General features: G+C 39.1%; 1 protein-coding gene and 5 non-coding genes across 19 annotated transcripts; all 6 read left to right on the top strand.

Moving 5' to 3' along the window:
• The first annotated feature begins 1,158 nt into the window (after positions 1–1,158).
• On the top strand, positions 1,159–8,945 carry LOC103698182 (transcription antitermination protein NusB-like). 14 transcript variants are annotated; one of them, XR_005507600.1, is made up of 5 exons: positions 1,190–1,706; positions 1,850–1,928; positions 2,055–2,182; positions 3,677–8,357; positions 8,438–8,945. XR_005507600.1 is itself a non-coding variant. In XM_039117475.1 (3 exons), exons 1-3 carry the CDS (start codon positions 2,142–2,144, stop codon positions 8,570–8,572), a joined length of 306 nt encoding a protein of 101 aa, XP_038973403.1. In that variant the 5' UTR covers positions 1,316–2,141; the 3' UTR covers positions 8,573–8,945. The 14 variants fall into 14 exon arrangements, 2 of the variants coding, with proteins under 2 accessions (XP_038973403.1, XP_038973402.1); XR_005507595.1 differs by lacking the exon at positions 1,190–1,706 and adding an exon at positions 1,159–1,183 and having other exon boundaries at positions 1,850–2,182; XR_005507597.1 differs by lacking the exon at positions 2,055–2,182 and having other exon boundaries at positions 2,933–8,357.
• Positions 2,060–2,140, top strand: LOC113461329. The gene has a single exon (XR_003383543.2). It is a non-coding gene; the product is annotated as a small nucleolar RNA R12 (small nucleolar RNA).
• On the top strand, positions 2,308–2,392 carry LOC113461328. The gene has a single exon (XR_003383542.2). It is a non-coding gene; the product is annotated as a small nucleolar RNA SNORD24 (small nucleolar RNA).
• Positions 2,545–2,627, top strand: LOC120105216. Its single transcript, XR_005507603.1, has one exon. It is a non-coding gene; the product is annotated as a small nucleolar RNA SNORD24 (small nucleolar RNA).
• Positions 8,946–10,515: 1,570 nt separating the features above from the next.
• Positions 10,516–10,596, top strand: LOC113461704. Its single transcript, XR_003383992.2, has one exon. It is a non-coding gene; the product is annotated as a small nucleolar RNA R12 (small nucleolar RNA).
• Positions 10,597–10,781: 185 nt separating this feature from the next.
• Positions 10,782–10,866, top strand: LOC113461448. Its single transcript, XR_003383716.1, has one exon. It is a non-coding gene; the product is annotated as a small nucleolar RNA SNORD24 (small nucleolar RNA).
• Positions 10,867–12,138: the final 1,272 nt, after the last annotated feature.

The raw sequence follows: 12,138 nt of genomic DNA, 5'->3' as shown, positions 1-12,138 counted from the left end.
CCTATTCAATAGACAAGGATCAGGAATAGAGGATCATAGATTGAGCATCCAAATAATACACGTGTGTATGATATATATATATATATATATATATATATATATATATATATATATATATATATATATATATATATATATATATATATATATATATATATATATATATATATGAAATTCAAGTAAAAAAATCATGATAAATCCTTAAACACTCTTGCACCCAACTTTTTTTTTATTCTTTATTTTTTACCAATCATTAATTGTATGACTTCTCTATCATTTTGAATTTATGTTACACTAATCTAGAAGTTTTAGAATTTTATGCACTATCTGTGATCCATAGCATTCAATAGGCTAAACCCAAAACTAACATATTATAATTGAGTTTGTGTCAACCAACCTAAGTCCAATTCAGTTTTCAAAAACTTGCATCTAAGCATGTTTATTTTGGATAGGTTAGAAAATGATCAACAGCGTGCATTAAAAATAACCATTTTGAGTAGATAGTATGGTATAGCGTGACCCGTTTAATTGATAAAGTTATTGAAAGTTGATAGCAAGAACCTGGTCTCTCCTGCTTCCATCATTATAAAGTTTATTGTCTTAATAAATTAGGTGTGATCTGAAAAATCCTCTCTTACTCTTTAAACAAGAAAGTTTAGATGGTTTATTAGTAAAACTTAAAAAATTTAGGAGGAGCTGGATATTTTAGCATCGATTTTGGTTGTTGCCAGGTGGCTAGATATATTTTACAAAATATTCCCCTCCGTTGCCCCGGTGTGCCCTCAAAATCTTAGGAAGCTACAAATATCATGTTCCCTCAAACGACAGGATCTATCTCTAGATACTCCGTGGAAAACAAAAAAATGAAGCGAGCTCCGCCGTTTTCTTCTCTCCGTAAAACCCCCCCTTTCTCCCTTTCAACCCTCTGCAGCTCTTCTTCCCTCCTCCTCCTCTTCTTCTTCTTCTCCGAGACATCTCCTCGTCGTAAACTTCAAGCCAAGAACTATAAAATCCCTGATGTTTCCTCCGTCTTCTCGAGGTTCTCTTTCCCTTTCGCCACCCTTCGCCGTTGCTGAAGCCTTAGAGCAAGTAGCAGACACTTCGGATTCTCCGAGAGGGGCGTCGCACAAAATCGACAAGAACGGGAGATTTTGCAGCCGAGAGCTGCACGAGAGCTTGCTCTGTGAGTTTGTGCACTTGTTTTGGCTCAAAGTTAGAGTCTTTGGGAGTTTGGTTGCTTGTTAGGTTTCTAATTGGAAGAATTTTATTATTATTATTTTTTTGGACTGAGTTAGGTCAAAAAATATTTTGAACACGAACCATGAGGGATGTTAGTTTTCCATAATTAAACTCATGAAAAGAGTCATATTTTAGAGATGAAGAGAATACCGACCGAGTAACATGGAATGCATTATGAAACCCAATTTCATACTTGGTGATGCTTGGTATACTTAAAAGCCCACAGCGGGACACCAGAAACAGGCCCCACTGCCTATAAATTGGATCAAGAGCCCTCCGACAAACCGAGTCCCAGCGCCAACGCTTGTTAGGGTTTTCTCGGTCTCCGCGGCTCCTCGCCCTTCAGCTTCTTTGGGCGAGAAGCCCTTTTTACAATTCTTCCATGTTCCCTTGATTTTTTTGATTTGATCTCTATTCTCTCCTTTCCTCCTGTTGGAAGATCTTATGCTAATTTCTTAGATTACAGGGTCATACATCGCTTCTCTGATATTTGCTAAGCTTTTCTATGGTTTCTGTTAGTGAATGATGTTGTTTTCATCCATTGTTTATTTTAGCTGTGTTTAAGGATGGCCTAATATTGCAATTGTTTGCTGTTGGGTTTTGGGTGCAGCAAGGAATCTATCGTTAGGCCAAATGTTTCTCCTTCCTTTAGCTCCGAATCATCCTTTCTAGGGTTTTTCGGTGACAAGGTAGGTAAATTGCTTCAATTTTTTTTCCAGTTTTATCGATATATTTCAACAATTTCTTCGATTACTTTTGCGTTCTTTTTTTCTTTTCCTTTCTGTTTGTTGTGATTTGGTTTATGTATTCTATAGGCGTGATGTTGGATGATGAAGAAAATCATTCGGATTCCCATTGATTTCCGTAAGATGATATTATTAACCAGCTACTTCTGAAACATTATGCCAACTCACTTCCATTACGAAGATAACGCTTCGTCAAAGTAAAGTTTGGTTTTTGATTTTTTTGGTTATTCCTCTGACTTCGTTTTAAATTTCTACATGCTTGTCTTTCTTTTCTATTTTGGTTGCATATGGTTCGAATTCCACTCTATTGAAAATTTTAATGAGCCTGTGATGTGAGAAAAATATATTTGCTACTCTTGATGGGGAAACCCATCTGATGACAATCTACCACCAAGATCTCTGAGGCTCTGGTTTCCACTACCCTATTCAAGTCTTCTTTTTTCTGTTAAAAATCTCCTTTTTTATTTAATTTCTGTATGTTTAAGATTTAAACTATGGTCGCATAGTATAAATGTCATCAGGTCTCAAAAAACACTTGCATAGTTTAGATACTTTCATGAGCCTGTGATGATAGAAAAAATATTTGTTTCTCTTGATGGGTGACCCATCTGATGATCATCAACTACCAAGATCTCTGAGGTTCTGTTTCTTCTTTTTTCTGTTTAAAATCTCATTTTCTATTTAAATCTTGTTTGTGTAAAAATTTAAATTTTGTGACCATTTCATTCTAGGATTTTAGAATACATGCTTGTTGGATTTAAATAGTTAGCTATCATTTTACATCTGGATCTGTATAACATATTTTTAGACATGTCTTTTAAAATTTTAATTTTATATTTATAATTTCACAACCATAAGTTGATCAAGGTTTGAAAAGATGAAAATTGATTAGTCGAATTTGAATTGATTTTACTTATTAGGCTGATAATTTTTAAATTTTTCCACAGGTTGATGGTGCTAGTTAAGAATGTGGCACTTGCGGTGGATATATTCTTTATTTTCTAATAAAAATAAAAAATTTGGGGAAAGCGGTTGATTCTTTGAATTTGTTGTTACAACCACTCTGTCATCTTATCTACACTCAACTTATAATGTTTGGAGAAATTAAATTGATTGAGGAATGAGACTGAACTTACTTCAGCATGCCATGCGTTAGATATTGGATTATATGTTGAATGCTGCGGAATCTAACATTGTCCTTCTATATATCTCTTCTAGTCAAAATGGGTCATAACTCATTTGAGTTTTTGTTCAAGTCATTTTTTTATAATTTAGTTCAATCTTAACATAGTCATATTTTAAGATGCAGAGCATAAAATGTTGACATTTGTATGGATTAAACCTTCTGTTTTTGGTAACTCTTTTCCAAAATGTGCAAATCCTACAATTGTTTGAAATATGATCAAACTCTTTCGACCCATCTCCCATCCATCTTATCTTGTCAGATTGGAGTAACCCACTAGTTTTTGCTTGTGATGACCATCTAAATGGTAAAATAATCTTTAATATGAATGGTTTGAAGTTTAGCACCATGTCGTGAAACATAATCTAGAGTTTTACATGAGAAATTGTAATGATTTAAATTGCAATGACAGTCCTTTATCCAATTTATACCTATGATGCCTGTTTAACTTGATGATCCCGATGGCTGATTTGAACTTTCTTTTTGCTAACCCTTTATTTGGATGCAGCAATATAAATCCATTGGAATCTATCCCATTTGTCTTGTCATCCACAGGTAGTCAGTTTTGATTTAAACTCAAAATGTTGCAAAATCTATTCAACCAACCAACCCAGATGGTACAACCATCTTGTTATTTTAAAAAAAATTGTGGGCAAATTTTTGTTATTTGTTAGCTGTTTGCTGATATTAAACTTTTGGAAGGTAAAAATTAGAGTCTTTATTGCATGCGCTAGAACGGTTGTTGATGCTGCCAATCTTTGAGGCACATTCCTATGGGCTTAATTTTCGAGATCAGCACACAATGAATGTAACCAATGTAATGCACCTGGGTGAGTGGTGGCATGTAATGAATGTTACGGTTTCATAGTCTAGCTTGGACTATAGACAATTTGGCTCAAGCCAATAAACTATTAATGTTAGTTTTTTGTAGAAGAAAATTTTAGAGACATTCACTTTTTTAGAGAGTTGTATATTGATTTTTTCTTTTTGATACATTGTTGTTTTTTGATAATTTATTAAGATGAAGCTCAGTCCCATGGCATCTCATGGCTATTCTCCTTCTTGGATAAACGTTATATCAGTTAAGCCTAGTTTAGTCCAATAAACTTGTCCCCTTATCATGAAGCTTAGACTAATTGAGAGCCCATTTGATATTGTTTTCATTTTTTATTTCTATTTTCAAAATCCCAAGAAGAAAGCATAATAGACAAACAACCTGCATGATAGAAACCATTTTGCATTTTCAAATTTGTTTGATAAAAACTTTCTCAGACTTTGGAAACATAAACTTATTGCTTTCAAAAATAAATGAAAACATAATGAACGTATAGTTTGAGTCTCATGGGAATGCTGTCAGCCACATCAAGCTCCATGCTACTTTTTGCTAATTTGTGGATAAAGAAAGTCACAAAAATGATAATAGTATCAAACAGATCCATAGTGTTTAAGCTAGTATAGCATTTAGGTTTGGTAACCGTGACTTGCTTTCGTTGATAATTGCTATGCGTACTCTAGAGTTGTATTCTAGAGTTTTTATGTTATTGGCTGATGAATTGTCTTGCTTTTCAAGGCTTAGTTACCAACCTTCCATTCAATAGTTGATCATAAAATCTAGCTTGCAGCTTTTCAATAGACTTGCAAGGGCCCTCTGGTGGAGAACCTCCGGAGGAGGAGGAGGTGGAGAACCTTCGGAGGCACTTCGCGATGGTCCTCAAGTTGTCGGAGGACTAATCAAAGCCGGTAGGCAGCCTTGGGAGAAAGTTGCAGTCGTTATTTGGAGCCTTGGTCGATGGGTTCTGTTGAAGTGGGTGCCTTGTGAGGTGGCGGCGCATGGAAAGCTTTAGTATAAGGTGGAGGTGTCTCCCCTTGCCGACGACCATTTGGTGGTTAGGTTCAAATTGGAGGAGGAACGGGACACACTCTATTCGGTGGCCCTTAGGTGGTGGCGGGTGAGCTGTTGGCGGTGGAGCCATAGGCTCCTGACTTCATCCCTAGCCTGGACGTTGTCAAATCGGCGGAGGTGTGGCTGTGGATGTTGAAGCTCTTGGTGGAGTACTGAGACAAGGATATAATCTTGCAGATCACCTCAGCTGTAGTTCAATCGTTAGTCATGGATGGCTTTACCGACTAGTTGAAGAAGTTGGAGCTAGGGTTAAGTTGGCCATTGATGCCAATGAGCTATTGATGCCGGAGATTCAAGTTAAGAGGAGGAATAAGGTTTTGGGGTGGCCTTTCATGTACGAGAATGTTCTGGATTTCTGCTACCATTGTGCGTGAATAGGGCATGCAGATGAAGAGTGAAATTTTCAGTGCCGGAGCTAGCGGTGGAGTTGTAAGATTTGCAGGAGCGTTCAAGGTCCATGGCTCCAATGGTGGTGGAGGTAGGCGGAGGCTAGGGGATTGGTGGCGAACTTGATACCAGCTTGGACGAGCAAGGTTTGAGGCCTATTTTTGGCCCTTGGCTGACAATTGCGAGGATCCGGCCGTAAATGGCTATGAAGGGACTGCCGAGGTGGCGAACCTGATACCAGCTTGGACGAGCAAGGTTTGAGGCCTATTTTTGGCCCTTGGCTGACGATTGCGAGGATTCGGCCGTAAATGGGACTGCCGAGGATGAGGAAGATGACTGAGTAACGTTGGAGTTGTCAAGGCTGGGTTCCTCTTCCTCACGGGTGAGCTTCCCCTCCAATCGTCCTAGTTTTCTTAGTTCGTCGTCGAACTCGAATGGGTGGCAGAAGCCGACGAAGGTAGTGCATCAGCGATCGCCCTCGAAGGACTAGGTGATCGTTGATGGCGATGACTCGGGTGCTGTGGATGAGCAAGGTTGGAGGCCTATTTTTGGCCCTTGCCTGATGATTGCGAAGATCCGACTATCATAGCTTTGAAGGGGTTGTTGAGGATGAGGAAGATGACCGTGTAACCTCGAAGTTGTCAGGGTCGAGTTCCTCGTCCTCACGACCGAGCTTCCCCTCCAACTGTCCTAGTTTTCTTAGCTCGTCACCGGACTCGAATGGGTGGTAGAAGCCGACGAAGGTAGTGCATCGACGATCGTTCTCGAAGGACCGGGTGTTAGTTGATAGTGATGACTCAGGTGCTATGGCAACTTAGGTGGGGATCCGAATCGGGTCAGGGTTCGACCTGTTGAGAGACTCGACTGACTCGATTGAGGAGACTGGCGGGGCCGGGCCAGGGACGAGCTATCTGGTGCATGGAACTATAGGAGGGCAGGCAAGCCCCCTTTATTTCCTCATTTAGGAGACTGATTCGGATGTATGGCCCGGTCATTTGTTTTTTGTGTGAAATTCAGCTTTCTAGAGACAGCCTCCTTCAAACACGGTGTCGGTTTCTAGCGACCTGGGATTCTTATGTCATTGAATCACTAGGTTTATTGGGGGGTATCATTGTTTTGTGGAAGCGGGATGTAGCCACTGTGGATTTTTTCTATAACTGCCCCCAATAAGTTGTAATAGTAATTTTGGAACATAATGAACCTCCTTTGATTTTGTCGAATGTGTGTTCTGGTACCGACTTCAGAGTGAGGAGGGCCCTATGGGGCGAGGTGACTAATCTTGTTGCACAAGGTATTCTGACCTTGATTGCTGGTGATTTTAACTACATTTAGGGGCCCATGGACGATAGAGGAGGCAATGCCTATAGTGACAAAGTCGAAAGAAGGGAGTTTCATGACTTCACGGGGGCTAATGGGTTGGTGGATCTTGGCTTCTTTGGATCGAGGTTTACTTGGTACAACCATTTTGGTCATGCCAGAGTATGGCAGAGGATTGATAGGGTTATAGCCTCGACGAGTTGGATTCAACACTTTTCTATCTATTAGGTTTATCACCTTTTTCAGATCGCTTCATATCATCGTCCGCTCTTGATTAGCATTGTTTCTAGCACTTGTCACCACAACCCATTTCGCTTTGAGAAGATATAGTTGTCGAATCCAAAGTCTTGGGACATCGTCCGTGGGGTGTGGGGGATTTGGTGCGGGAGATGCTATGCGGAGGGTCACCTACAAATTGGAGCTCACTAAGTGGAGGTTGCGAAGATAGAACTGGAAGGTAGCGGGTGATATCTTTAGAAGTTTCAATGAGGTGATGCATTTGTTGCTGACCTTTAGGGAATAGAGGATAATAGTGGTGTCTTGTTAGAGGAGGAGCTAGCTGATTTTCGACGAAAATTGGCTACACATCATTTTTTTTTGCGGCATGAGGAGGTATTATGGCGGCAGAAGTCAAGAGTTCCGTGGATTAGAGAAGGGGACATGAACATTAGGTTCGTCCTCTGATCTACCATCATCAAGAGATAGAGAAACTTGGTCCGATTGTTGAGAGATGAGTCTGGCAAAGTGTGGAGGAGGCGAGCGGGGTTAGATAGGTGATGTTCGATTTTTTCAGATCCAGGTGGATGGAGGGCTGCGATCGAGAGGTGGCCAACTATTTTTTGCCCCTAGATGTTGGGGTTGGGGAAGCAGAGAATGCTAGACTCGTCGAGTCGGTCTTGGAGATCGAGGTGGTGGGGAGGGGCATTTTGGGCCTTGGTGGAGGATAAGCCCACCGCGGTACACCACTCAATCTCCTCCGATTACAACAAAAGTGTACAAACATGAAGATCCTCAAAAACCAAGAGAGACATTTTGATGCTCCTATCTACTGAGTAATACCCACTGAGTAATATGGATGCATTATGAAACCCAATTTCATACTTGGTGATGCTTAGTATACTTGAAAGCCCACCGCGGGACACCAGAAACATGCCCCACTGCCTATAAATTGGATCAAGAGCCCTCTGACAAACCTAGTTGTGATTCCATAGGCTATTCAAATTTTCTTCTTTTTAGGAACTAAACAATCTTATATCGCTGCAGTGAACCTAATGTATACCTTGGTAACTCTCAGCTTAATGTACTCTACTTATGCCTTGTTTTACTTCCAGCTTATGGATCATGCCTATGTTTTCTGTGGTATAGTTTCTCCTCTGCATATATATGCACACCCATTTAATTCTCCAGAAATTGGATGGAGATAAACTTTTAACTGTTTCATTATGGAAGCAGAAGCCTACGTCCCATAACATTCCTAATGCAGGATCAGCCTGCAGCAAGAATTTTGGAGCTCTGCATTCTTCACCTTGCAATGGCAGAAGTAACAGTGCTAGGAACAAGGCACCAGATTGTCATAAATGAGGTCAGTTATCCTCCCCCTTCAGCCTACCTAGTGGGTTTTACCTTATCATCTTACTCATTATTTGAGTGTCTTTCGCGAAGGCGGTTGATCTTGCAAAACGATTCTATGATGGCTGTGCTCCTAGGATTATCAATGGATGCCTCTGGACTTTTGTCAAAGATTTCAGTGCAATGGATGCTGTTCAGTCTTTGGATCATCAAAAGCTTGAAATTTAAGGACATCTTTATAGCAGATCGGAGTGGAAGCAGCGGCAAAAGTTAAAGAAATCCTCATTCTATTTGTCAAAGGCTAACGGTCATGTAAAGTGGGAGTAGGGAAAACTGCAGGTTAATTGTGGTGATCAAAAGGACTTGATAAATTTCCATTGGTTACTGGGAGAACCAAGGGTGAGGAGAAAACGAAATGTACTTGGCCTTAGAAATGAATCACGAGATCCATATTTTTAACGCATGATTAGAACCTTTAGTTTTATTTTGATGAATATTGTGCCCACATCTGTATTACAAAATAATTCAGACGAATGCATTGTAGATTCTGAGTTTTTGTATTACTGATACCATATTCACATATTTGCATTTTGTTGTACAAGTTATATTGTAAGATGTGGTGAGCTCGAAGAACTTCCCAACTAAATAACTCATGTAGTTATTTTATAAGAGAGATGTGTTTTTTTTTTATTTTTATTTTCATTATGGAAGAGTCGTAGGTTTTGAGTATTCTTGGTTTTTGTTCTTCTCTCTTGCCAAATATTAAGAATTTCAATAACCATCTGAAAGAAAGATATGGCTTTGTGATTCTGAGGGCATAACATATATCCATGTCAATATACAAAATGAGCGAGTCAAGACGAAGATCCATACGCTTCATTATATTGAACATATAAATGGAACCAAAATTTGTGATTCATATACATTCTAGCTTTGTCTTGGGAAAAAATAAACCCATTCTATTGTTTGAGGAGCCCTTCATTTCGTGATTTTTTGGTTGGTTAAGAAGTCTCTAAATCATTTGAAGGTGTCGCTTTTAAGTACTTTGGATGATAGATATCCAAACTTTACAAAGCTCAAATGCTGTGGTCGCCTCATCTCCCTAAAATCCGATTTGTGTCCAAGAATCTCATTAACAACTAAAATTTTTTGTGGTGCCATCTGTACACCGTAAAGTGCAATGCATCCCTGAATAGCTGCCATCAGAAGATGGATGACTATCAAACAATGTACGTGACTATCAAACAATGCACGCCATATATGACATGATGTGCACTTTTGGATTATTTTGTTTGATGGCTATTTATTTCTTGATGGCAGTGATCCAAAACTGCACAGTATTTTATGGTGTTGTGCGCGCCCTGCAGAGGATCCGTGCTCTTTTATTATTTTTTTTTTTGGACTGAGGTAGGTCAAAAAATATTTTGAACACGAACCATGAGGGATGTTAGTTTTTCCATAAACTCATGAAAATAGTCATATTTTAGAGATGAAGAGAATACCGACCGAGTAACATGGAATGCATTATGAAACCCAATTTCATACTTGGTGATGCTTGGTATACTTAAAAGCCCACCGCGGGACACCAGAAACAGGCCCCACTGCCTATAAATTGGATCAAGAGCCCTCTAACAAACCGAGTCCCAGCGCCAACGCTTGTTAGGGTTTTCTCAGTCTCCGCGGCTCCTCGCCCTTCAGCTTCTTTGGGCGAGAAGCCCTTTTTACAATTCTTCTATGTTCCCTGATTTTTTTGATTTGATCTCTATTCTCTCCTTTCCTCCTGTTGGAAGATCTTATGCTAATTTCTTAGATTACAGGGTCATACATCGCTTCTCTGATATTTGCTAAGCTTTTCTATGGTTTCTGTTAGTGAATGATGTTGTTTTCATCCATTGTTTATTTTAGCTGTGTTTAAGGATGGCCTAATATTGCAATTGTTTGCTGCTGGATTTTGGGTGCAGCAAGGAATCTATCGTTAGGCCAAATGTTTCTCCTTCCTTTAGCTCCGAACCATCCTTTCTAGGGTTTTCGGTGACAAGGTAGGTAAATTGCTTCAATTTTTTTTTCCAGTTTTATCGATATATTTCAACAATTTCTTCGATTACTTTTGCGTTCTTTTTTTCTTTTCCTTTTTGTTTGTTGTGATTTGGTTTATGTATTCTATAGGCGTGATGTTGGATGATGAACTGAAACATTCAGATTTCCATTGATTTCCTTAAGATGATTTTATTAACCAGCTACTTCTGACACATTATGCCAACTCCCTTCCATTACGAAGATAACATTTCGTCAAAGTAAAGTTTGGATTTTTGATTTTTTTTGGTTATTTCTCTCATGCTCGTTATTGACTTGGTCTTAAATTTCTACCTGCTTGTCTTTTTTTTTTTCTATTTTGGTAACATATAGTTGTAATTCCACTATATTGAAAATTTTGATGAGCCTGTGATGTGAGAAAAATATATTTGCTACTCTTGATGGGGAAACCCATCTGATGACAATCTACCACCAAGATCTCTCAGGCCCTGGTTTCCATTACCCTATTCAAGTCTTCTTTTTTCAGTTAAAAATCTCATTTTTTATTTAATTTCTGTAAATACCACCTCCAGCTCACGCCACTCTCTTCCGTCCCTTTTCTCTTGAAAATCGAAACAACGAGGGTTTCTTTCTTGTGCTTCTAGCCATCCCCTAAGCTCCCAGGCTCTACTTTCACAACTGATGCCCCGGTCGCATCGGTCTCCTCCATCCGCCCATCTCGGAAGAAGAAGATTTGCATAAGAAGCTCTTCTTTTTTGCTCTGGGTCAAAGGTATGAATTCTTGGGCCTTCTCCCTTTCCCTTTTTATCGTTTTTGGTGCTTCTTTTTGAGGTCTGAGTTTTTGGCCTTTTTTTTTGTTCGTTCTTGGTGCTTCTTCTTGAGGTATGGATTCTTGGTCTTCTTTTTTTTGCTCGATCGTTTTTGGTGCTTCTGCTTGAGATCTTTTGTAAGAAATTTTTCTCTTCGGCTCTGATCATTGTTTATATTTCTCGGGATCGTACTTAGATATCTCTCCTCAGAAAATTTCGGTTTTCGACTTAGGATTTTAATGGGTGTTTCTCCATGCTTTTTATTTTTTTATTTCTTTTTATTTTTCTAGACTAGAGTTTATAAGGAGAAAATAAGATTTCGATGCTTGGTATGTTGTGAGTTGTACTTCTAATTGTCTAACGATTAGAGCTGTCAAAAGAGATCATGGATCACCTACGAATCCACTATCGCCACAGCTTCGATACCATTTCATGTCATGATGAATCTTAATTTGATGATTAGTTGGATGATTAGAAGTACAACTCACAACATACCGAGCATCATATTCTTATTTTCTCCTTATAAACTCTAGTCCAGATAAATAAAAAGAAATAAAAAAATAAAAAGGATGGAGGAACACCCATTGAAATTTTAAGTCGAAAATTGAAATTTTTTGAGGAGAGATATCTAAGTATGATCCCGAGAAACATAAACAATGATCGGAGCCGAAGAGAAAAATTTCTTGCAAGAGATCTCAAGCAAAAGCACCAAGAACGATCGAGCAAAAAAAAGGAGAAGGCCAAGAATCCATACCTCAGGAAGAAGCACGAAGAATGAACAAAAAAAAAAGGCTAATAACTCAGACCTTAAGAAGAAGCACTAAGAACGATCAAAAGGGTTTTGGAGAAGGCCCAAGAATTCATACCTTTGACCCAGAGCAAAAAAGAAGAGCTTCTTATGCAAATCTTCTTCTTCCGAGATGGACGGATGGAGGAGACCGATGCGACCGG

The sequence above is a fragment of the Phoenix dactylifera genome, unplaced genomic scaffold, assembly GCF_009389715.1.
Source record: "Phoenix dactylifera cultivar Barhee BC4 unplaced genomic scaffold, palm_55x_up_171113_PBpolish2nd_filt_p 000233F, whole genome shotgun sequence".
NCBI classification, from domain to species: Eukaryota; Viridiplantae; Streptophyta; class Magnoliopsida; order Arecales; family Arecaceae; genus Phoenix; species Phoenix dactylifera.
Note: the sequence above shows the minus strand (reverse complement) of the source record. Positions and strands in the feature narration are given on the sequence as shown.